At 45.3% G+C, this 26,014-nt stretch overlaps 5 protein-coding genes across 8 annotated transcripts; 3 read left to right on the top strand and 2 right to left on the bottom strand.

Moving 5' to 3' along the window:
- The first annotated feature begins 2 nt into the window (after positions 1-2).
- Positions 3-1,119, top strand: LOC108610508 (ribonuclease H2 subunit A). The gene has a single exon (XM_018002644.2). It carries the CDS (start codon positions 29-31, stop codon positions 1,055-1,057), a length of 1,029 nt encoding a protein of 342 aa, XP_017858133.1. The 5' UTR covers positions 3-28; the 3' UTR covers positions 1,058-1,119.
- A 118-nt stretch (positions 1,120-1,237) lies between these two features.
- Positions 1,238-4,546, bottom strand: ebi (transducin beta like ebi). The gene is made up of 3 exons (XM_018002637.2): positions 4,142-4,546; positions 2,803-4,067; positions 1,238-2,711 (listed from the first exon to the last, which is right to left on the bottom strand). The coding sequence occupies exons 1-3, from the start codon at positions 4,197-4,199 to the stop codon at positions 1,866-1,868; spliced, it is 2,169 nt and encodes a 722-aa protein (XP_017858126.1). The 5' UTR covers positions 4,200-4,546; the 3' UTR covers positions 1,238-1,865.
- Positions 4,547-4,599: 53 nt separating this feature from the next.
- Positions 4,600-11,816, top strand: AP-2alpha (adaptor protein complex 2, subunit alpha). Of its 4 annotated transcripts, none has more exons than XM_018002636.2 (8): positions 4,600-4,734; positions 5,658-6,015; positions 7,071-7,282; positions 7,349-8,394; positions 8,456-9,377; positions 9,449-9,732; positions 9,804-10,008; positions 10,075-11,816. In XM_018002636.2, the coding sequence occupies exons 2-8, from the start codon at positions 5,952-5,954 to the stop codon at positions 10,150-10,152; spliced, it is 2,811 nt and encodes a 936-aa protein (XP_017858125.1). In that variant the 5' UTR covers positions 4,600-4,734; positions 5,658-5,951; the 3' UTR covers positions 10,153-11,816. The 4 variants fall into 4 exon arrangements, with proteins under 4 accessions (XP_017858125.1, XP_017858124.1, XP_089320667.1 ...); XM_018002635.2 differs by having other exon boundaries at positions 4,634-4,966; XM_089464541.1 differs by lacking the exon at positions 4,600-4,734 and adding an exon at positions 5,001-5,107.
- Positions 11,817-11,869: 53 nt separating this feature from the next.
- Polr1B (RNA polymerase I subunit Rpl135) lies at positions 11,870-15,552 on the bottom strand. The gene is made up of 3 exons (XM_018002634.2): positions 15,376-15,552; positions 13,823-15,322; positions 11,870-13,769 (listed from the first exon to the last, which is right to left on the bottom strand). Exons 1-3 carry the CDS (start codon positions 15,451-15,453, stop codon positions 11,970-11,972), a joined length of 3,378 nt encoding a protein of 1,125 aa, XP_017858123.1. The 5' UTR covers positions 15,454-15,552; the 3' UTR covers positions 11,870-11,969.
- Positions 15,553-18,595: 3,043 nt separating this feature from the next.
- LOC108609651 (uncharacterized) lies at positions 18,596-25,624 on the top strand. Its single transcript, XM_089464540.1, has 5 exons — positions 18,596-19,936; positions 20,007-20,224; positions 20,294-20,438; positions 21,392-22,075; positions 23,030-25,624. The coding sequence occupies exons 1-5, from the start codon at positions 19,286-19,288 to the stop codon at positions 25,280-25,282; spliced, it is 3,951 nt and encodes a 1,316-aa protein (XP_089320666.1). The 5' UTR covers positions 18,596-19,285; the 3' UTR covers positions 25,283-25,624.
- Positions 25,625-26,014: the final 390 nt, after the last annotated feature.

A 26,014-nucleotide genomic window follows, 5' to 3' on the forward strand; every position in this document is an offset into this window, starting at 1 on the left:
TAGGCACAATACTAAAAACGCGCGTAAAATGGAAGACATAGAAATTAAACAAGAAAATGAGTCCATATTAGACTCAAAACCAAAAATAGAACAAGAGGAAGATCATGTGGATATTGATAAAATCAGCTCGCTAAAAGCGCTTGGGCCGTTCATTGCAGCTCGCGAAAATAGTAAGAATACAGTTTATCTGAGTGATGTGCCAGCGATATGCAAGGACCAGCCCTGTATGTTAGGCGTCGACGAGGCGGGCCGTGGACCTGTGCTGGGACCCATGGTATATGGCATCTCCTACTGTCCGCTGAATAGTAAAGAGGCATTAGTCGAATTGGGCTGTGCAGACTCCAAGCAGTTGACGGAGGAAAAACGTGATATCATCTTTAACGATATGAATACGCTGGAAAATGCTAACAGCTGCATTGGCTGGGCCGTGGAAATCATTTCTCCAAATGTTATCAGCAACAGCATGTACAGACGCAGCAAGTGTTCGCTGAACGAGGTGTCCATGGATTCCGCAATGGGTCTCATACAGCGTGCAATCGATGCAGGTGTTAATATAGCTGAGGTCTATGTGGACACGGTGGGTCCGCCAGAGAAGTATCAGGAGAAACTGCTCAAACGATTTCCAAACTTCAAGATAACAGTGGCCAAGAAGGCAGATTCTACCTACCCAATTGTCTCGGCGGCCAGTATATGCGCCAAGGTAACCCGTGATCATGCTTTAAAGGTCTGGCAGTTTCCCGAAGGCCTGGTCATCAAAGATAATGCATTTGGCAGTGGCTATCCTGGCGATCCGGTCACCAAACGTTTCCTCACAGAAAACATTGATTTGGTCTTCGGTTTTCCGCGCCTGGTGCGGTTTAGTTGGTCAACGGCAGAGAATGCGCTGGCCGACAAGGCCTATGAAATGGAGTTCGACGAGCCGGACACGGAGAAGCCCAAGTACGCAGGCACAAAGCTGACCAAGTTCTTTAAGGGCACCACCAAAACGGGCGAAGTGAAGCGTGAGGAATGTCGCTTCTTCAAACAGTGCCACTTGGACAATGTTACGGACTTTTAGATTGGTTTTAAGTAATTATTTATAATTTAAAAATATGTTCAATAAAATTAAGATTGAGAGAATGTCATTTTGCCATTTCACTTTCTGGTTAAGCAAACAAAATTGGCAGCACTTTTTTTTTAGCACTTATTCGATGATTCGATATAGTTATCTATTGCCCCCTTCCAAATAAATACCAGATTTGCATTGTTTTGGAGCTTTAATTAATTGTAGCTGCTGTTAACGCCATTCTTTAAAATTATAATCGTTTACACACTACGTTGGGATCCAGTTACACTGTTCGAATGTAAGCGTAAATCGGGTTGTCATCCATTTGAACTTGGATCCGTTTCCGTTTACCAGCAAACTAACTAAACATTTGTTTGCATGCATTTAATATGCTTAGGTCTAAAGATAAAAGGTTTTTTCAATTAAGACTTAACTGGGGACTGGACCATTATACTGCGTTGATTGTATAGAAAATAACAAAATGCATCGTGTTATACTAAACGGGGTTCTTTCTGTATAAAAAAACTTAGAAACATATGGAGCTTACGGCTAAATTAAAAGCGCATTTCCTGCAGCTGGCTGCGATTGTGGCGCAAACTCTGTTTACGACGCCCACGAACCACAAATCCAGGGCATAGAAACTGTATTGACTTGAAATTGGGCGACAATAGAAACTCATTGAAGGATCGTGGATGATAGAACATTGAAGTAAACATTCAAAAACAGAAGCGGGAAACACATTAGAATTTAAGCTTCAATACACATAACTTAAATGGTGCTGAGAGTTGCTGGCAGATGTATTGAATGGAACTCCTGTAGATCAGAACTTTCTCAGATCAAGGACAAATACGCTGCCATCCGATGCACTGGCGCCCACTTTGGTGCCCTTGGAGTTCCAGCACACCTCGAAAATGCCACCGGTTCCCTTATAGCTGTGCACCAGCTGTCCCGTCTGCGTGCTCCATATGTGCACGCACTTGTCAAAGCTGCCCGACGCCAGATGCTTGCCATCCGGACTGAAGGCCACGGAATAGACGGGTTCTGTGTGCTTGGTTAGCGTATGTATGCAGCTGCCACGCTCCACGTCCCACAGACGGACCGTCGAATCGAATGAGGCCGAGGCGAGAATAAGATTCGTATTTGGATTGTTGGTGCCGGGTCCGGTGGGTGACCATTTTATCGTGTAGATCTCCTTGGAATGCGCTTGCAGATCATGACAGCAACGATCGCGCGTCATACTCCAGATTTTGAGTGTCATGTCGTCCGAGCAAGAAGCCAATAGCTGGCCCTGCGGACACCATTTGATTGCATTGACCTCGTTCGTGTGACCACGGAACGTTTTTATCGGCTCGTTCATGCCCAGCCGGCACACGTGTATCCTCTGATCCGTACTGCACGATGCAAATGACTGATTAGATTGCCAGTCGACGTCCAGTGCAGGCGCACTATGGAACGCAAACTGTTGTGTGCACTGGCCAGTAGATGCGTCCCAGATGATTGTGGTTTTATCCACGCCCGCAGACAAAATGTAATTGCCGCATTTGTTCCATTTAAGCGCAAAGATGGGGCCCTTGTGCTGGCCCAATGTGGAGGCCAAACCGCCTTCTGTATTCCAAATGCGTGCATAGCCATCGTAACTGCCGGTGGCCAGAAGCGAGCCGTTGCACTGCAAAAAATAATTTTAATTGTCAATATATATTTATGATAGTTCAAGTGCCGACAGAATGAATGTCGAATATCATTTAGATATCACTTACATTCCAGTCCAACGATGTGACATCCTTATTGCTGGGCACCTCAGCGCCTCCTTTCTGTATGCAATGTCGCAGCACCAGTTGACTGGAATTAGCATTTGCATCGGACATGTCCCAAATGCGAGCGGTGCTGTCGCCAGAGCCACTGGCTAATAGATCCCGGCTGGGATTCCAGGCGCAGATGAACACTTCACTTTCGTGGCCACGCAGCACACGAGCTTTCGATTCAGGTATCTCAATGCTCTGATCAATTTCCATCGCCTCCACAACGGTACTGCCGGGTGTGCCAGCGGTGGTGCCACCACCACCACCACCACCTCCGCCGCCACCGCCACCTCCTCCACTCCCGGATGTCGTGCTACTGGGCACCGCGCTTTGAGCAGACGTCGGGCAGGTGGTCTGCACATTATTTCCCTGAGCGCCTACTCGTGTTGACGCCGCACCGCCTGCTCCACTGGGCGCCTTGGTACCCGATGCTGCAGCGCCTGCCGCTGTTGCACCGGCTTCCGTATTGGAGGCGGCGGGTACTGCGGGCGTACCACCTGTCGCCGGCTGTTCCACGTTGCTGGAATTACTGCTATTACCGTTTGTGGACGTGGACGAGGCAGCATCATCTGTGCTTGTTGTATTTGGATATGCCGTGCTGCTGGCAGCTCCAGTCTCATTGACGCCCGCTTTTTTGTTAGCTCCCGCAGTTCCTGCTCCAGCAGCGCTGTCCGCGCTCGCGCTGGTCGCAGCTGTCGCCGAGTTGGTGGCTGCGCCGGTTGCTGTGCCGCTGGCATTGTTGGTGGCACTGGCCGTGGCATTATTGTTGGATGCTGTATTGCCACTGGAGTCCACTTCACTAGTGTCGGCGCTGCTGCTGCCGGTGGGAGTGCTGGTGCCCGTGCTGGCATTGGCTCCCTTGCCACCGGCATTTGCCGCCGAATTGCCTGTTCCCGGCTCAATTTTAATCTCAGTTTTTGCATTGCTGTTCGCATTGGCCGCGTTAGCCGGCGTGTTGGCATCCACTGCACCCGGTTTGCACGGCTCTGTTTTGACTATCGGCTTGAGCGGTTTCATCTCCGGCATGACGGCATCTATCAGACTGAGTCCTTCGATGGGTCGCGCCACCTCACCATCTTCGCCCACACTCCACTCCACCTCTGTGTAGAGCAGTCCCTTCTGCAGTATGGTGAGCAGGGCAGCTGGTGGCACTAGGGCTCCATTAATATTACTTTGCGAGATGTGTGATTCGATGCCAAACACATACGCTGAATGCAGAAAGCCTAGTAGTAATCAGAAGGGAATTGGGCGGTTAGCTTCAATCGGCGTCTCTTGAATATTCTCTACAGATACTCACCAGACTCCTGCAGATATCGGAAAACCAAAAAGTTCACCTCGTCGCTGGAAAAACTCATGATGAAAAGTTTTGGCAAACACGCCGACTACCTCTTCTGCGACTCCTGATGATCTTTCCTATTGATTTGCTAAAACCTTGCAATTTGGTAGCCAGTTTTATGGCGGCTGCGTTGATTCTGATGATAAGACGGCGCTGGCAGTACGTAACACATGCGTAATCGCTTGTAAACAGTTCACTTTATATTGTATACAGTTGTTGGACTCTTCGCGGATCGCTTAATGCACTTTAAAATGTGAGAGCATTATATTTATTTGCTTGATGCAAAAAAACGTAGAATACTACAAATAGTCGGGCGACCACTCGGCATATGCAACGCTGTAGCGCAAAATGGCGGAGTTGTAAAGTGGCAGTGCTGGAAAAAGCCATACAGTTTGATTGAAACACTTTCCAGCACTGGCGCAACAAACGCTGTTGTTGGCGGCCGTTTAACAGCACTGTGTCCGCTAGATGGCTGTTGCATGGAGAGGAGAGTCGAGGAAAAATCAATAGAAATTTTCAGTTCGTGAAATGCCTGGCTGCTCTGCTTGTTTTGCGTTAGTTTACAATTAATAACAGCAATTGAACACAATTCAAGTTCACACACGGGTTACATAAAGTGCTGAATCTACCACAAGTACATACGCAGGCACATATTCCGCGGCCAACACCCAAAAGAAAACCCAAAAAAAGCAGCCGACCCAACCGCAGCCGTGAGAAAGCCAAACGAAACGACACAAATTCCAGTAAACTCTCTGCAAAAACAATTTGGCTGCATCGTTTCAAAAAGTAAGCAGCAGCAGTAGTATTAGCAGCAGCAGTGACTGCCTAAATAGTTTCGCGACTTGAAGCCATTTCTGTGTGTTATGCCATAAAATAATTAAAAAAAAAAAATGAAATTTCGGAACGTTTCGTGGTGCTGTTTTTGCGGTCTGTGCAAATAAAACGACTTCGTCATCTTGCGGCCGTTGGCTGTGTGGTTCATATGAAGAGAAAAAAGTGACGTCGACTATGACTGCGACTGTGACTGCGGGACGTGACATGAAAGCGAAATAATTGCTGGCCAACAACAAAGGGCTTCAGCCGGTGACAGTGATCTTGCTCTAATCGTATTCATTTATTTACTTAAACAAGTGCGAAATTGTGATAAAAAGGCTTCCTTAAGGTCATCAGAATTCAAACGTTATCAGGACAACCATTGTTGTTGCTATTTCGAATATACTTATTGTATATGTGTCTGCTTATATACCTACATACATATGTATATTTGTGTATATAGAGGCATTGGAAGTGCTGCCAACGCGCTTGCCAAGTAGAAGCTTGTGGGTGGGATGCGAAGCATTGGAGAGGGGGCGTATGCTCGCTTGCCAAATGTCAAAAGTTCAAATTGCGCCAAATATGCCTTTAAAGCAATAACAAAATTGTTATCGATATCAATTGATTGCTAAACAAATATATATGTATATATCATTTTCAACAGGTCTTTTGCTGCCGCGAGAGCCAAATTCTGAGTGAATGTAAGAGAGTAACGGAACGGAACATTATTTGTTTCTCGCAAGCAAATCAAAATTTGTCATTCATCAGTCTCAGCATCGGACTGCAGCAAGTGGCAACGTCGCACAGTTGTCGCCGCTAATACGTACGCCCGCCATTTGTTGTTGTTGACGTCGCTGAGCTTAAGCGATAAGAGCGCCGCATCAACTCGAGCGCTCGCACAGATTTTTCTTCGCCCCGAGTTTGCATAAAACCAGCGAAAATTAACAAGCTAACTACAATGGCGCCGGTGAGGGGGGATGGCATGAGAGGCCTGGCCGTGTTTATATCGGATATAAGAAATTGTAAGTAAATACATTGAAAACTATGTGTATGTAATTTTATTGCATACGTAACTGTCTATCATAGACTCTTAAGTAAGGGAGAAAGGGTATTCTAGACTAGTTCGGCTTGGAGATTTCACAGGTCAATGACTTTTTCATAAATGTAATTGTTATATAAACAGAAGTTCTATAATGAATCAATATTTCAATTTGCAATTTAGTTGTAGTTACATCAATTGGTTGCAATAAACAGGGTATATTTTAGTCGACACTGTGTCCACTTTTAAAGTGCTTTTAGTGAATTTTATATTATTTTTAATTTTAATTTTTTATTCAATTTATCAGTGCTTTTCTTATCCAACTATATATGCATATATGTATATTCATAACTCTCATAGGGGCGTCAATGTCTACATCTCTTGTTCAATTACGAGAAGAACCACTGTAGCAAAGCGGGGCGGCATTCATATATATGAGTTTGTGTGTTGGTGTGTGTTGATGTGTCCACAAATTGTACTCGTGTAGCCTTAACTTGTCGCTTCACCCAGCGCTCGCTCTCGACGCTACTTCATTCATTTATCGTACAAATAAATACATAAAGGCCTATTGCTAGTTAACTCGCCAGCATATCTAATACGCGAAGGCTCTTTCGATCGTGACTGGTACTATATGGTGCCTGATTGTTAGATACAGAGAGTGGAATCCGAGAGAGTTTTAGTTTCCGGTTGATCTATTGGATTTTCCTGACTTTTAGACAGTGAAACATACACCGTAACCTTTGGCAATGTAAACTTTTAACTAATTTCTTTTCGACCTCTGAATAGAATGTCAGAGAATACAGTAACTTAAGTTATAATTAAATCAGATAATAAATGCTATATGATATAGTTGCCCCGACACTGTCCAAAACTAGATAGCTTCCGTGAAACCAGAGGTCACTTAGGTAGAATCAGAGATTCTTCCACTTGTTGAAAAGTTATAAAGACGTTGATCTTTTTTGCCAAAACAAACAAAATTCTATATTTTTGTTATCTACCACAAACAATTTCTCATTTTGCATTATTTTATTCATTCAGGTAAAAGCAAAGAAGCGGAAGTGAAGCGCATAAACAAAGAATTGGCTAATATACGCAGCAAATTTAAAGGCGATAAAACGCTCGATGGCTACCAGAAGAAGAAATATGTGTGCAAGCTGCTCTTTATTTTCCTGCTTGGTCATGACATTGACTTTGGCCACATGGAGGCGGTCAATCTGTTGTCCTCCAACAAATACTCAGAGAAGCAGATCGTAAGTAAATTATGGAGCAAAACAAATATTTAAGGATACTATAATTACATTTGCTTTGCTTTTCAGGGCTATCTGTTCATTTCGGTGCTGGTGAATACGAACAGTGATCTGATCCGTTTGATCATTCAGTCGATCAAGAATGATTTGCAGTCGCGTAATCCGGTGCATGTGAACTTGGCGCTTCAATGCATTGCCAATATTGGAAGCCGTGATATGGCCGAGTCCTTCTCCAACGAGATACCCAAGCTGTTGGTGTCGGGCGACACTATGGATGTGGTCAAGCAGTCAGCGGCTTTGTGCTTGCTGCGCCTGTTTCGATCTTCGCCCGATATAATACCTGGCGGCGAGTGGACATCACGCATCATACACTTGCTCAATGATCAGCATATGGGCGTAGTTACGGCCGCCACGTCGTTGATTGATGCGTTGGTGAAGCGCAATCCGGACGAGTACAAGGGATGCGTTAATCTGGCTGTGTCGAGGCTGTCACGCATTGTTACAGCCAGCTATACGGATCTGCAAGATTACACGTATTACTTTGTGCCGGCACCGTGGCTATCGGTGAAGTTGTTACGGCTATTGCAGAACTATAATCCGGTCACCGAGGAAGCCGGCGTGCGGGCACGCCTAAACGAAACGCTGGAAACCATACTGAATAAGGCGCAGGAACCGCCTAAGAGCAAGAAGGTGCAGCACTCGAATGCCAAGAATGCTGTGCTCTTCGAGGCCATCAATCTGATCATACACAGCGACAGCGAGCCGAACCTGCTAGTGCGTGCCTGCAATCAGTTGGGTCAGTTCCTCAGCAATCGGGAGACGAACTTGCGCTATCTGGCGCTGGAGTCCATGTGCCATCTGGCGACGTCAGAGTTCTCGCACGAGGAGGTCAAGAAGCATCAGGAGGTGGTCATACTCTCTATGAAAATGGAAAAGGATGTTTCGGTGCGCCAAATGGCCGTCGATTTGCTATATGCTATGTGCGATCGCGGCAATGCCGAAGAGATTGTTCAGGAGATGCTCAACTATCTGGAAACGGCAGATTATTCCATTCGCGAGGAGATGGTACTCAAGGTGGCCATTCTGGCTGAGAAATATGCTACGGACTATACCTGGTAAGTTGCCCTAATCTCAGTATGATGCCTTTGTTTATGATATCCTTTCATTTATTCCTAGGTACGTGGATGTTATTCTCAATCTAATACGCATAGCCGGCGATTATGTGTCGGAGGAGGTCTGGTATCGTGTCATACAGATTGTCATCAATCGCGAGGAGGTGCAGGGGTATGCTGCCAAAACCGTCTTCGAGGCGCTGCAGGCGCCCGCCTGCCACGAGAACATGGTCAAGGTGGGCGGCTACATATTGGGCGAGTTTGGTAATCTGATTGCGGGCGATTCTCGATCGGCGCCGCTAGTGCAGTTCAAGCTGCTTCATTCCAAGTATCATTTGTGCTCGCCCATGACGCGCGCCTTGTTGCTCTCCACGTACATTAAGTTCATCAATCTGTTTCCCGAGATACGCACCAATATCCAGGAGGTGTTCAGGCAGCACAGCAATTTGCGTTCCGCTGATGCCGAACTGCAGCAGCGCGCAAGTGAATATTTGCAGCTAAGCATTGTGGCGTCAACAGATGTGCTGGCTACGGTGCTGGAGGAGATGCCCTCATTCCCGGAGCGTGAGAGCTCCATTCTGGCCGTGCTCAAGAAAAAGAAACCCGGCCGCGTGCCCGAGAACGAGATACGAGAATCGAAGAGCCCAGCGCCGACATCCATTACACAGAACAACACGCACGTCAATCACAATAATAAACTGAATAGCAATGCCAATGCAAATGCCGATCTGCTGGGCCTCAGCACGCCGCCCGCGAATAATATTAACAATCTGAGCAATAGCAACAACTCGGCGTTGCTCGATGTGCTGGGCGATATCTATGGGAACAACAATGCCGCCATCTACAACACTAAGAAGTTTCTTTTCAAAAATAACGGTGTGCTCTTCGAGAACGAAATGCTACAGATTGGCGTCAAGTCCGAATTTAGACAGAATCTGGGCCGCTTGGGACTATTCTACGGCAATAAGACGCAAGTGCCGCTGACGGTGAGTTAGTTGTGGTTGCATCTTTAATAATATGTACGTATAGGACTGATCGAATGTTCTTTCCCGTTTAGAACTTCCATCCTGTGCTGCAGTGGTCCGCCGAAGAGGCGCTCAAGTTGAATGTGCAAATGAAGGCCGTGGAGCCGACGCTGGAGGCGGGTGCACAAATCCAACAGTTGCTAACCGCCGAATGTATTGAGGACTACGCCGACGCACCCACCATCGAGATCAGCTTCCGCTACAATGGAACACAGCAAAAGTTCTGCATTAAATTACCACTGACCGTGAACAAGTTCTTCGAGCCAACCGAAATGAATGCCGAGTCCTTTTTCGCGCGATGGAAGAATCTCAGCGGGTGAGTAGAAAATATTTGGCAAAGCTTAAACTAGTAGTTAATGTGTTTTTTATTTTGCCATACGCTCACAGTGAACAGCAGCGAGCGCAAAAGGTATTCAAAGCCGCGCAGCCGCTGGACCTGCCTGGTGCACGGAATAAGCTAATTGGCTTTGGCATGCAGCTGCTCGATCAGGTTGATCCCAATCCAGACAATATGGTCTGTGCGGGAATTATACACACGCAATCACAACAGGTGGGCTGCCTGCTGCGTCTGGAGCCCAATAAGCAGGCACAGGTAAGCCAACATAACCGCCCCATTTGTATGTATTTATTCAATATTAATTTTATTTTTTTGATGTAGATGTTCCGATTAACCATACGCGCCAGCAAGGAGACAGTGACACGTGTGATCTGCGATCTGTTGGCGGATCAGTTTTAAGGCAGGCAGGCGCGAGCAGCAGCCACTTCTGTACGCATGCAATTGGATATATGTCTAGGAGGGAGCTACTGCAGCGAACCACATTTACAATGCACAATCCTAATCACCTAAAGAATGATATCAAAAACAAAGTATATAATGACATGTTTCCTCAAATCTATACGCGACCTATGTTTAAGCCGTTAATTGTGCTACGTATTTGTATGCCACGACCACACTTCTACACATGTTTACCTCCATCACTAGCACATGCATATGCCTAAACGCCAACACACGTATACCGACACCAACACCTACACCCACTATATAGTACTCGGCACTTTGCAGCGAGTTATATTTCTCTCCCATTTTCGGCGCAAGCAATTTTCACATGTTTTATATATTTCTTATCGCGCTAGTTGTTAAAATGCGTCTGATTTCCCATTTTCAATATACTTACTATTATTATTATTATTTTTTGTAATTGCTAACGAGAGAGAATTCTTTGTAAATGTTAAGCTCAAAAAGTTCATTAGTAAAACATAATTAGATTATGTTGTATGACAAGCATTAGCAGTTGGATATTACAATATATATATTAAAAACCACGATTCATACAAGCATACATACATATACCTAGTATATATATAAATATATATATAAACATTGTTGTAATAAAGCAGCAAAAGCTAATATTATAAACAATTTATAAATGGAATGATATAAATACACAAATCGTTATGTTATTTAACAACAAATTATTACGCATAAAAGCAAAAGCAAAAAAAAAAAAAAAAAAAAAATCAAAACGAAAAGAAAAATTCAATGTTTAGTGTTTTTTGATTGTGAGATTGTGGAGAGTGCGTAGTTTCTTCAGGAAAAAGTAGGCGTGGTGATGGAGCCATGCACGCGGTAAATCTCATTAAATGATAGACAAATAATTAGATGGTGAAAATCACATACAACAATTTTCGATTTACCCACATAAACAAACACACACACCGACACGGACACATATACAGAAAACATTACGTAATACATTGTTGAACTTGAACAAACTAATATAATAATAAAGTATACTACAAATACTACTACAAGTACATATATATTAAAGGACAAGCATTACAACAATTTATTATTATACGTATAGAAAAAATTCTCGATTGATCCTGATGAGCATGTACCATGTATTATTTCGTATATGTACCATAGATATGATTGTAAAAAAAAAAAAAATATATAAATTATATAGAAATTGTTCGAAATTCAAAATTGAGTCGAAGTTGTGTTTGGCATAATCATATTAAGTACATACATTGAATATCAATCAGCAAGTATTAACTATTCCCCCGATGTGCATCTGAAGCGCCATAAAATGTTGCAAGCAGGAAACACAAGAACAAATACAAACAGATAAAACATTTGAATAATAAATGAATATACATATATATATAAATATAAAACAAATATACACATTTTTTAAGCTATTATTTGCATGCAATTGGGAAATTTATTTTCTAAACGCTGCGATAGTTAAATTGTTAAACGAATTCCACACTTAAAGATAACATCAACTATAAAAAAAAACTACAGATAGCAAATGCAGGAATTTAACTGTAAACAAAATGAAATATGTATTTAAAATAAATAAAAATCTATGGAAATTTAAAAAATGTAACTTGAAAGCTAACGACTTTGATGTTTCAATCGGAGATAGTTAAAAAAAAAAGAGAAGAAATCCAATATAGGAGACATTCATATCTCGTAACTTTATTACAAATAATGAATAGGTATGGGTATAATATGCAATAAGTATGTCAACAATTGATTAACTAAGTTCAAATCTGATTCAGCTTGAATCTGGCATTTATATTGACTGAGCTCAGCTCGGTGACCAGAAACTTGAACGAGAAGGGTATTTCGATCATGGAGACACCGCTGCTGTCCCCGCAAAGTCGACACGTCTCTGGCATGGAGGACAATCCGCCTGTCTCGTTGCGCTTAATAATCTGTTGCAGTGGCGCCAAGATGCTGCCGCATTTGTGGCATACCAATGTGTGCGTTTTGTCCGAATTGTGAAAGAGTCGATCCTGCAGTAAGAATGCCGCACCATGCGAGATTAAGGCATCGCGTTCCATCTCTCCAAAACGTACACCACCACCACGCTTGCGTCCCTTGATCGGCTGATTGGTGCGTGCCTCGACGGCACCTGTCGATCGCACTTGCCACTTATCGAAGACCATGTGACGCAGTCGTTGGTAGTGCACCACGCCAAAGAATATATCCGCTGTCATTTCGCGTCCATCTACGCCGGAGTAAAGACGCTCTGTGCCGTAATAGTTATAGCCTCCAGCCTCCAGCATTTTGCCAAAGTAATCGATGGCTGTGTTGTCCTCGGAGAAGCGAAACGGTGTCGCATCGTAGACACCGCCATGGAGGGCAGCGCTCTTGCCCGCCATCGTTTCGATCATCATAGCGATTGTCATACGCGAGGGGAAACCGTGGGGATTGAACACAATGTCAGGTATGAGTCCGGATTCGGTGAAGGGCAAATCCTCAGCGGGATATTTCTGCGAGCAGATACCCTTTTGTCCGGCACGCGAGGCGAACTTATCGCCAATCGTTGCTGGACGTGCAACACGCAGCGTTATGCAAACGGTCTTGCGGGGCATTATATCAAAGCTGCCCAATTGGCGCACGCTGTCCACAATGCAGTCCTCCTTCTCATCCATTTTCACCACTTTGTATGTGGAGACCTCGCCATCGAAGTAGCAATATAGAGGCGAACCATAGCTTAGCTTGGTGCCCGGATGCGGCAGACCATCAGTATCCAAATGCTTGATCAGCTCCGGCATATGCGGATGGCGCGCAAAATAGCTTTGTTTCTTGGACAGCTGTACAAACTTGGATTTGTAGATGCTGCCATAGGCGAATCCACGCTCATAGGCTGACTTATTGATGATCATGGCGTCCTCCATGTCATAGCCGGTGTATGAAATGACAGCCACAATCGCATTAGTGCCCATGGCAAAGTCATCCAGCTGTATGTTATCATAGTGCACCGGACGGAACAGCGGCGTCGCTGGTGTCTGCAAGCGATAGAGCTTGTTGGCTGCTTGTTTGGACCAGTTGAGGCAGGGCGTGCCCATTGTCTGCTTTCCCATCTGACACTGGTACATGTTACGGGGCGATTGATTGTAGTCTGGCATGGGTATCAAGTTGGCCAAATTGCTCATGAAGTGAGTTTTCGACAATTCAAGATGAGTGGTAAAATCTGGATACATTTCCTTCTCGTCTATGGCTATTTCCATATATAGTTGCTCCAATGTGCCAATGTATTCGACACGCCGCCATTTAAGATTCCATACGGGACGCATCATACGGGTGGGGCCCGTGCAAAGAAACAGACCAGGGAACTGGCCATTTTTCTTATAGGGTATAAAACCGATTTCCATCATTTCGGGAACTTTACCCGTTATTTTGGCATAACGCAAGTCCTCCACTATTTTGTTAGCCTCGGTCTGGAATATGTGACCCAGATGCTTGCCATCCAGGAATACCACATACAGCTTGGCATCTGGCTGGCCTTGTTGTGATAATGGTATCATGCCCATCTCTAAGAGCATAGCGGGAATAGCCTGTAATGAATATATTAAGTATAGGCAGGATCAATGGCTGGAAGACTACTCACTTGCACCAATTTGGGATCCGGACGTTTTGATATCTCGCAAGTCAGGGTCAAATGGTTAAGCAGACCACAGGGCGTTCCATCGGGCGTGTGCACTGGGCAAATAAAGCCCCAGGCATCGGGCAGCAGCTGACGAGCCTCCGTAGTTCGCATAGTTGTGAAATAGGAGCCACGATGGATAGCACGAAAATGGGACATGTACCGCATGCGATTGATATTCTCGGCCATTATTACAAGACCGGTGCTCTGCATCAGACCCAGACCAGTGCGCGAGGCTACGTTGCCCGTGGCCATGAAGGATTCCATGGCTCGGCCAACGCCGCCCGCCTGTCGCATACACTGTGTCATGATGCTGCTGCTCACCAGCGAGTCCGGAGTATTAAGCTTTTTTAGTAAGCATTTACGCAGTTGCATCAGCCACATCTCAATGCGTTCGCCCAAGTACTTTTGGTAGAGATGTCCCGGCAGCAGAACTTCTTGCATCATCGCTGAGTCGACATTTTCAACCTTGAATTTGCCCTGAGCGCATTGGAATAGCTTTTGCACCATGAACACGATCAACTGGAACTTCTCCTCATTGGTGTTCAAGTGCACCATAATGCGTTCGCGCATGATGAATTCCGTTACAGCCTCATCTGGCATCCACTCCGGCACCTCTTGGAAACGTGACCGAAATAGTGTGCCAATGAATGAGCGACATTGGGCGGATGTGTAGACGCCCTCGTTCTGCACATCACGCAACATGCTCTGCACACAAGTCAAATAGTATTGGTCCGACTCGTAGCCCTGCACCAGGCAATTATATATCTGCTCGTCTGTATAGTCCATGAGACACTTGAGTATGAGACAGACGGGCACATAGGACAGCCGTTTGACGTGCGAGAACATGAAACGAGCGGTGCCATTGTTTAGATAATGCAACACATTAGTCAAGGACATCTCATCGTCTCGCACAGTCTGCACCATGACGCCAAGTTCGCTAAAATTGTGACCGCGATCCTTCCACGAGGAGCGCTTCACACAGATCGGATAGTTGCGTCGCGTCATGATGAGCATGCGAACGATTTTCTCATTGCCGCGTATCACGAAAATTCCGCCCCATTCGCTGTCGTGCTCTCCATGCTTCACCATCTCAGCTGGCGATGCGCTGCCCAAGTTGCAGGCACGTGAACGCACCATGACTGGCACGTCGCCTAGATCCATATTGATGGAGGGTTTTTCTAGGCCATTCACAGACCAGCCAAGCCTCACCGAGCACACACCCGAGTAGGAAGCGTGCAATTGTCGAGCATCTGTTGGATATATTTCACGTGTGCGCACGTCAATCACGTCCATTGGCACCTGTGGCTTGGTTATCCAAATGCTGTCAATATTTATGCTAATCCGCTCGCCGGCAGGTGTTTGAAATTGCTGTGGCACAATATATTTGGCCAGATGCCCCAAGCCGACACTTAACATTTCGTTGAAAGACTCCACATGCGGTGCACCCAAATTCGCTAGATGCTGCAAGACAAGTTGCATAAAAAATTGAACTCGGCAGCACTCAAAGTATTTACCTTATTTAGTTTTTTTGGTATTTGCTTGAATTCAGGTCGTGAATTTGTCAGCACTGGATAATCTTTCATTTTGTCCATTATTCAAGAATTCTTTTCACAAATAAAAACGTAAACAAAGTCAAACGGCTCTTCCCGTTGCACGTGCTGTTAAAGTAATCGATAATTTACTGATGTCTATCGATGGCGCTGCCAACCTGTTGCAGGCCAGGAACGTTGAATATTATAAGGTCGCTCAGAAGCAATTCTGTTACGTCATATCTGCTCCATTCTGATTGGTTAAGGTGTATTTGTGACGTTACACTTTAATAGCCGTAATCCTCATTTCGTGTGATTTGCTTGCTCAGCTGATTTAAAGTTTTGCGCCAAACGTGTTAGTTATTTAAATATGTGATGATATTTACAGGTGTGTTGCAAGTGTAAAGATTAGATAATGCTGGCGCAATATTCAAGGATGTCTAAGCACGTAAGACCTGCAGCAATTTGTATGTATAAATGCATAACTGCGGAAATGAAGCTTAAGTCGGAAGTGTCAACGTGTTGCTGCTTAATGAAGTTCCCAGCTTGTCTTGTTATGATTTTGCTGTTTTTGCCGCTGCTGTCGTTGTTGATGTTGTTGTTTGGACATACTCAGCCGCAAAATATGCACAAGTTCGTTGCATTAGTTATGCGAGTGTCTGCTGCTTACAAATGCACAGCTTGGTAGGCTTGCATCCTTGGCCTCAACATTGTAGATTAACTTAAGCTTTCGGCTAGGGTGTATATTGGTCCAAGTAACCTTAATTAACCGCAGGGGCATATGCCATACTATATGACAGCCAGCTCTATGGATGAGTCCGTTTTTGGTATAATGAAGCTGCAAAAGTTTCATTAGTTATTATTAACTTCAGCCAGTCAAAGAATAACTGCTGAAACTTGAGAAAACACGAGAAGCCAAGCGACAACAATAATAATAACAGCAACAACAACAACAAGAGCAAGACTGGCGCTTCGGTTTATTATGCCATTATAATGAACACAATGCACACTTTCTCAAGCACACTATCTCCTTCTGTTTAACCCATCTCTCTCTCTCTCTCTCTCTCTCTCTCTCTCTCTCACTCACTCTCACTTGCTTTGGCGTCAACTTTTTGCTGTCACTGTCCTTGCCGTTTGCACATTTGCCTGGCGCAATCTCGACCAAAGTTGATCAAGGCATCCGCCGGTATTGGAGGCGGGGGAGAGGGCGGGGCGTAGCACGGTTTTGCCAACTTTGGCAAACGCGCTTCAAGTTTTAGTCGCTTACATTTTATATTATTTTTACTTTTGTTGTTGTTGTTGTCCCTTTTTGGCCGGGCTAACAAAGAGGCAACATGGCAAATTGCATTGTTGATTTTCATTTTCAAGCCTGAGCTGCTCGCTGCTCAGTGTCTCTACGCGTGTGTCGCTCTTCGCCCGCTGCTCTGGTGCAGGGCGACACTTAGCAGCAGCAGCAGGAAACCCTACCAAATGTGTGTGTGCCCTACACCAGCCGCCACCCGTACCTCCCGCCTCGCGCCTTCACGTTACGCTCATTCAAAGTCATTGCTGCGTGTTTCCCACTTTTTCAAATGCCGTCGACAATGGGCAAGTTAGCCGAAAAAAGAAAAAAAAAAAAGAAAAAAAAAAAAACAGCATCCAGTAGGAGGAAAATTGGCGCTGCCTGTGGAAAAATCTGTTGCAAAATGCATTTTCATTTGAAACTTTTGCCAAAAACTTTTCGGTGGGAGTGCATCTGAAAAAACAATGCAAACACTACAGCATCTGCACAAATGCTACGCCATATAGAAAGTATATACCAGATATTTTTGCTCTGATTTAAAATACTTGCATTTGTTTGCCTTCCTAATAGGTAATATGCCAGATTGTTTGTAAGTCTCATTAGAGTTAAGTTAAGACTCACAGCTAACGTTCATTTGATAGAAAGTACTCTTTGGAATACATTCATGAAGTAGTATGTGGGGTAATAGTTATGAAAGGGTAATTTAATTTTACCCTGAACACATTGAAAATGGGACTTTAGGGCAGAGCTGGAGCAACCGCGGCATACCCCGTAAAAGAGATATAATTTTTAACATAAGAGATCTAGATATAGTACTGAGTATATCAGAATGAGGCACGACCGACTCGAGCACTTTAATTAGTTATTTTCTCCCTCGACTTTTATACTTTCTATATACCTGTGTGAACTAAGCTGTCAGCGAAGCTGTTTCTATCAAATTTGATGCAGTTGTTTATTTTGGCTCTGGGCAGTATTTTCTTATATATTTATAGCTGACGCGATAATTAGCTACTTAAATGTTTTGTTTCATACATATGATATATATTTGAACTGGATAATATCCTCAACATTTTAGCTATGTATTTAACATACGGTTAATGCATATTTTCAATCTAATTTCAGCACATATATTAGATTAGTGTAACAGAAATTACAGTTAATCATATCTATAAATGATTGCTAGGGTATTTCATTTTTCATTTCATATAAGTATATAGTCGAGTTTGATAACGCTCTCAAAATATTAGCTGTGAACAGGAGATGAGTATATGTTTTAAAATAGTTTGGCGAGACTAACTGAGGAATGGAATTGAATTATCATGGGGCATGGCATATAATTGGGATAAAAATTATGATTTATTTACATCGTATTTCAGTAGTAAATCCTTCCATGTCAATAGAAATCAGCGTTAATCATATATACAAAAAATCTGTTATTCTACTAGGGTATCTTAGTTTTCATCTCACATCAACTAACTCATGTTTCTAAATATTTATGCAAGATTCTGTGTGTAGATGTTTCAGTGCCAAGGCAATGGCTCGCTACTTATTTTGTTTTTGATCAAATGTGGCAACTGTTTTATTTGTCTCTTAGTCATAATCGGACTTGACGTGTCGCAGCTAAATTTAAATCTATTCATGTGACAGATTTTGATATGAAATGCATTCAAATAAAATCATACATAAACTAAGGGATTCGGGGAAAATCCTTTCTCGAACCCGAGAGTCAAATTGTCTTCTGTGCCTCTTTGTTTTTGTTTTATTTCTTTCTTCTGCCTATTTGCCGATGCAACAAAGCGTTTGGGCAGGCAGCCCTGACCGAGAGCCAAGCATAGAGCGCATACAGCATAGAGCAAGAGAATCTCTGATCTTTTTTGCTTTTTCATCGGGTTTTTTAAAAATAGCAATCCATTAGAAAATGTTCACTCAGTTTTTCACGAGCTGGCCAAGCGAAAAGAGCCTCGCGACGGAAGATAGAAAATCGAAAATTTTCCATACGACCACGCGTATGCTATGAGCATCCATATGTATACTAGAGAATTACTTCAAAGTTTTTTGTAGACATATTTTTTTAAGTATTCAAATTAGTTAGTGAGCAAAGAAGTATATTAGTTGGCAATATATACGTTGGGATATATAAATAGATAAACCAATTACTATAACTTCTTAGTCTTGTGATTTGTGTGAAAAGCGAAAGTCAATAAAAATTGCGAAATCGCGCGTGCGATAGAAATATATAGATATATATATCTATATATATACATATATAGAGAGAGCGACAGAGGTGTGTGTGCCAAGTTTTTTTGTTTTTGTTGCTGTTTAACTTGAAACAGTTCGCCTGATCGAAATTGTGGGAGAAGGCGCAGCTGGCTGGGCGGTCGTCTCTTTGTGTTCTCTGGCTCTAGAAGAAACGTAAAAGAAAAGTCGCATTAGCGTAAATCTCAACGGGTGCCACAAAAAGTAAACAGACGCAGTAGCTGCTGGCCATAACAACAGCAACAGCAACAACAAGAACAGCAATAAATCGAGTGCATTTGGCATACCAGAAACAGGGGCAGCCAGCGGATCGTTTCTTTGTTCTTCGGGCTGCAGCATTAAAAAAGCAACGCAAGAATGGGAAATGCAGAGTCAACGAGTCAGTCAGCCCATGAATCAGTGCCAGCCGCAACGTCCACAGACGCACCCGACGAGCCCTGGTGGCAGCAAATAGAACACGAAAACTTAATACTACAGCAAGTTCAGGAGCAGCAGCTGCAGCCGGTGGAGGCTATGGACACGTCCCCCAAGACGGAGCCAACGGATGCAGCAGCAACAGCAGCAGCAGAGGAGGTTAAGCCCGAGGGCGATGGCTCCACACTGGAGGAGTTCCGGGAGCAGTTGGCCGCTAAGCGTTTGGCACGTCAAACAGCTGTGCAGGAGATGCGTGAGGAGCTGACTAAATTGCGTGAGCAGCTGGCACAGGAGAAGGCTGAAAATCAACGTCTAAGACGACAAGCATCATTAGAGCAGGTAGAGGCAGCAGTAGGTGGGGCAGTGGATGCTCAGAAGTCGCAGCCTGATCCGGATGATGAGAATCCCAGCAGTCGGAGTCGGCATGCCAACATTGAGCTGGCCAACGCACAATTGGCCCTGCAATTGGCCAATGCCGATAATCTCTCATTACGCAGCGAACTGGATGTGGTTCAACGGCAAGTGGGCACCCTTAAGGAGGTCATTTGCTGTTGCAAGCAGATGCTCAGTGTCAAGGAGGAGCAATGTGCACAGGTTAGAGCAGCAGCAAGCCAGCAAGATTACCGTTCCGAACTAACACTAGGTTTCTTTTGCCCGCCCCCAGCTGAAGATGAAGCTGACGGAGATCGAGAACTCTTTCAGTGAGCGCGAAATGAAGATCATGTCCAACAACTTACGCCAGGAATACGAACGGCAGCTGGTCAACATACGCCAGCTGAGGCAATTGTATGAGGAGCGTCAACGCGTGGCTGCTGCGGAATATGAGAATCTGCAGCGCCTCATCTCGATTAAAAAGGACGAGCTAATCGCAGAGCAGGAGAAGTAAGTGTGCGCCTGGGTGGGAGTCTGGCTGGCTGTCAGTGTGCATCACTTTCAATTTCCTTTTCGCAGAACAAAGAGCTGCGAAGAACGAAATCAATTGCTGCTCAAGGAGCTGGAAACAGCCAACGATGAGCTGGCCAAGGTGCGCGAGGAGTGTGCCGAGCACAAGTACGAGAAACGTGCCCTCAAGGAGCAAGTGGGCGCAGTTAATTTGGTAGGCATCAACAACATTTTCAACTGCTTTTCGTTAGGCGACAACCACGCTGAGCAATAATATTGTGCTATATATAAATCGAAGTTATGGAATTACATAATATCTCAGCATCAGCAGCAGAGAGAGCTATATAAGTTGCTTTGCAAGGGAAATATAATTAGGTGGGAAGTTACATAGTGAAAGTTAAATGATGAAAGATGCGAAACGCCTTTCTAAACAACAACAACAATTATCATCAAATGTTTTCTACATAAGTTTCCATATTACCAATCGCCTAGGCAAATACATAAGTTCTTCAGTAGAAAACATTTTATCAAATTTGTAAATCTATTAGGCTAAAATAAGGTTCTATATATACACTAGCAATATATTTTCTTAAAGAGGAAGAAAAGTTTTTAAAACAGAAATTTCAGTATATATCATTAGATAGAATAGAGAAATAGTTATCCTAAGAGTACATCGTTTAGATGGTAGGTACAATATAGGTAGAACATTTTTTTTATTGTTAGGATTTCGCCTGTTTTTGTCTGTATTAAATTTGTTGCAGTTTATAAATGGTAATATAATATACTGTAGAATCCGGTTAAACCGATTTCGCTTATAGCGTCCTTACGGTTATAGCGACGAAAATTCTGGTCACCTCAAACCTATTTGGTTATAGCGTCTTCCGGGTATAACAACGGTACTTTGAGCGTCGTTATAACCGGATTTTACTCTAATAATATTAATTATTAATATATCACATAAAATTAATAATAATATGTACAAGAAGAATGGCTATGAGAATGTGATAGAAGAGCGATTTATTAGCTTTGAATTGCAGAGATGAAAATTACTTGCCATAGACGAGAATACCTTTGACGAGGGATAACTTGGTTAATATCTAATATGCGATATAATCCCATACTCAAATTCAGAATAGAAATATTCAACAGTATTTCTTTTCTCGACAGTTGTTCAGCCAACTTGTAATGGGATTCAATGGTAAGAATAATCTGAATATTGATCGTCTGACACAAATGCTGGAGGAGAATCGCGACCTGTTGAACGAGATGACACAGGCGGAGGGCAGCTGCAGCGATGGAGCCACACTGCCCAAGCTGCTCTTCGAGCTGGTCGAGCAGGCGGCCAAGTCGGGCGACGTTGAGCCAGAAAGCGACAAAAGTCGCAGTGCAACGCCCACACCAAACACTGAGAGCGAGGTCAAAGCTATGGGCGAAGATATCACGGACTCTGTCAAGCCGGAGCCGAGCGTCAAAAAGCATCGCAGGCGCAGTGCAGGAGGAGCGGGTGGAGCTGGAGTGACCGCTGCTGTGGCTTCGTTAAAAAGCCATGAGCCCGAAATTATGGGAAAAGTTGCCACGGCCCAAGAAATCATTGGCAACTTGCCAAAAGTTTGGAAAGTGTTGATGGAGCTCTTGAGTCACCACAAAATCGAGCGCGTGCAGTTTGAAGAGCAGCCAGCAGCTGCCGAGGATGGCCACAAGGCAGCGCCGACAACAGCTACAACAAGAGCAGTCGTTGGAGGAGGAGCAACAACAACAACAACAGCAACGACAGCAACAACAACAACTGCTGCAACTGCAACAGGCAAAGCTGCAGAGCTGAGCGTCAGCAAGACCTACATCAAGCTGAAGGTGAGTATGAAGCAAATGCTGCCGCTTCTGTTGCTCAAGTGCTGCGGACAATCGGGCTTGTTAGCTGTCGCATCCGGTTTGCTGATGAAGTGCAGCCGAGTCCCCAGCCTGGCCCATGACCGTGTCTGTGTCGGTCTAGGCTCTGGTTTGGCTCAGTCTCGTTCTCGTTCTCGTTCTCGTTCTCGTTCTCGTTCTCGTACTTGTCCTGGGCTGTTGCAAAGTTTTGCATTATTCACTTAAGCGCTTTATTTAGTAAAGTGCAGGCCAAGCAGGCGTAGCTTCATTATTGCTGACGTCCGGGCGGGTGCCCCCGGCTGGCTTTTTCGAGTCAGCAAAGTGGGCGCCAGTTGTTGTGCACATAATTGAATTTATCGGTTGAGCACAAAACATGTTGCACACTCTTTTGCCAGAGTGGGCGAGACTTGGCTAACGGGAGATGGGGAGGCGAGAAGTGAAAGGCGAGCTGCAGTGGGAAGTCGAGGGCGGAGGTTGGCTGCTTGTGGATTAGCACAACGAAAAGCTAACAACAAATCGTAGCCAGTGAGCCAGCATTTCGGCACTCCATTCGGGGGCTAGTGTAAGCTTTTGAAGCCAACACCAGTAGAAAGTACCAAACTAAACATATACCGAACATCGAAAGTTGACTTCAACAAAGCTTGAAGGGCTCTAGATGGTTAAATGGAGTCCAGGATTGGTAGGGTAGATAATAGTGGAAGTAAAGTACCTCCACTTGCTTGAAGAGAATCAAATTTAAAGAAAATGCAATTTGAAGTTTGGTAGATAAAATATTGTAGATGTATTTAAGGTCTGTAGCGGTTCACGGTTTCAGGTCCTAGACTAGATGTATACATATACATATGTGTGTACCCAGGGAGAGCTATATTGTCTCATAATAATATCTTGCTTGCTGCCATTTTTATGAGCCCATATACTATAATATGCTTCTTCTTCTAGGATCTGATTATGGAAAAGAAATCGCTGGTGAAGGAAACGAACCGTCTGAAGACTCTCAACTGTCACTTGGACAACAGGCTGAACGAGCAGGAGAAGCGTTTGAGTGCGGTCAGCTTAGAGCTGACGAAGACTTGGCATCTGGTTAGCAAAATGCAGCGTCAGCATCGCCAGCTGCACACACAGGAGCAAATACTGCGCTATCAGCTGCAGCAGAAGCGCCGCCTGCTCAGCGAGCTGAAGGATGAGCTGGAGTACTGTCGACGCAAATGGGCGGCGGCACGGGCCAAGAACGATGAGAGCCAGGAACAGTGCAATGATTGGCGACGCGAATTTGCGCGACGCAAACTGGAGGATGCCAATCATTCGGCGGAAAGTGGTTACAGCGACTCTGGACCCCAGTCGGATGAGGACACAGCCGCAGCAGCAGCAGCAGCAGCTGGGGCAGTGCCAGCAGTAGTTGATGAAGCGGCTGCAGCGGTGGCGGTGGCTGCGGCTGTGGCTGGGGACGCTGCGCCCCGTCGCAAGCACTTGAGGGATCAGTTTGAGCATACACGAAAAATAAAACGCATGCAGAGCACATCACCGGGTCGCCAGGCGGCAGCTGCAGCCGGACTGGATGCGGACGATGAGGAGATTGTGTTGCGCTGGAATAGTGCACCGCCCACTTGTGGCTGGCGCGAGACGGAGACGGAGGAGGACGAAGAGGAGCAGGAGCAGGAGCAAGAGCAGCAGCAGCATCTGCAGCAAGATGTGGCTGGCACATCACGTGGAGCAGTGGCCAGAACTGCACACAGTTCACGCAGCAGGCAGCGGGGCAAGTTGCAAGCAACCGCAGACAACTCCCCACACTCGTCGCCCGCAGACTCGGGCACAGCCAGTCGCATACAGAAGCTGGAACAGCAATGCCAATCGCTGATACAACAGGTGCTGGAGACTTCTGGCAATCGGGAGCGCCTTGAGGTGCAGCTGTGTCGCTTCCAGGACGAGATTGCACCCGTGCAGCATGCTGTGCCGCTCGATGAGTTCATCAACCGGAAGCGCTTGGAGCGCATGACCCGCGCTAGCTCCGCACCGGCCACAGGCGTCGGCAGTCTAACGCCCCGCGAGGAGGAGTATACGCGCAAACGCTCCGAGCGCCTGGGTCGACTGGAGGAGGAGTCGCGCCAGCTATTGTCACGCATCAAGCGCACCACAGATCGTGGACACTATTTGAAGAAGTCCCTGGATCGTATTCGACGTGCGCCCAGTCGCGAGGCCAGCTTCGAGAGCAACACCGAGGAGGAGCCCAAAGAAGAGCCCGCTGCAGAGACCGAATCACCCTTGACAGCCGAGGAGCAGGCATCCATTGCTCGGCGTGCAGCGCGTCTGCAGCGCCTAGAGCATGAGAGTCAACAACTGATCGCCCAGCTCTCTCGAAACACAGAGCGAGGTGAGGGCTTGGCCAATCGATTGGACACGCTGCACGAACGTTACGATAGTCAGGATCAGACTCAGATTCAGGTTCAAACTCAAGGTGAGGCTGAGACTGCGGCCAGCCTTTCGCTGACCGTGGAGCAACGCCTGGAAGACATTGAGCGCGTCTCGGCCAATCGAGCGGAGCGATTGCGTCGCCTCGAACAGCAGGGCGACGAGCTAATAGCCCGTCTGAGTAACACATCCGAGCGAGGAACCGCCATGATCAATCGCATAGCACAACGGGAGGCGAGCAGAAGGCAGGAGGCAGAGCTGCTCGAGCAGACGTTGCCCGTAGGGCAGCAGGTCACCAGCAACAGCAGCAGCAGCACCAACATTGTGGAGGAGGCCAGTGGAGCTGACTGCTCTGCGACGGTCACAACCACTGCCAGCCAGTTGGCGTTGCGTCAATCTACAGGCGCTATACCCAAGACGCCGTCAGCCAGGAGTCAACCCCAGGCGCAGCTCTGTGCCGCCGCAAGGCATGAGGATGCCCACAAGAAGCGCAGCAGGGCGGATAAAGCTGAGACTGGGACAGAGACGAAGTCAGAGACACTGGAGGATATGGTTCTGCGATTGCGCTCGCTGCCCTATCCCACAGCGGGTAAAAGCGAAGAAGAGGAGAAGGAAGATGAAATGCTTCAGAAGCAGGAGGAGCAGATGGGAGCTAGTGAGCTAGAGAAGCGGGAATGTGAAAATCAAGAGAAGCTGGAACAGACGGAATCTGAGCTGGAAGAGAGGCAGGCGGACGATAATATGGCTGAATTTCAGAAGTTGGAAACACACGAGCTAGAGAAGTAGAAGGAGGAGGGAAAATTTTATATCAAGACTTTCTAACAGGACTTTATGGTTCCAGTTGTCTGGAATGGAATCAGAATGGACTCCTTTATAACTATTATACACAAATTATGTTCATTAGAATTTAAATACATATATGCTACGAATACTCGCTGGATAAACTGCTCAGCCCGATTCCTATAACTATTTTGTATACATGTATATTCATATATGTATGTGTGTTGTATATGTATATCAATTGCTTACTCTGGGCTTTATTGACTTAAAAAATATGAAAAGTGTTTAATTTAAAAAAAAAAATAAATTATATATGTAAATGATAATAAAGAAACCAAAATTACAAAACGGGTTGAAAATGAATAGGAATAGGAATAGGAAGAAAATTCCACTGAATAGCTGAATAAAGTCAACCCGGTTAATCGCCGGCCATAAATAAGGATATTGGCTATAAAGAAGAAGCAGCAGAAGAAGAGCAGCAACAGTATTTCACTTAGCCAACTTTGTGTAGAGTGTGGGTGGTTGGGGGTCGGTGCAACGATTCCAGTTATTAGATTCGTATGCATGACAAGAATTTCGCAGATAGATTTACGTGGGATTTGCCAGCTCACTCACAGACAGGCAGGACAGTGAGAATACTGCGGACCGAGCCGATAGTCGGGACAGACAGCTAAAAAGTTGAGAGAGACAGGAAGGGAGCTGGATGGCTGTCGCATTATCCTTTTGCATATGCAAGCA

This window comes from Drosophila arizonae, chromosome 3 (genome assembly GCF_054131065.1).
Source record: "Drosophila arizonae isolate 15081-1271.41 chromosome 3, UAZ_ARI_1.0, whole genome shotgun sequence".
Taxonomy (NCBI): Eukaryota; Metazoa; Arthropoda; class Insecta; order Diptera; family Drosophilidae; genus Drosophila; species Drosophila arizonae.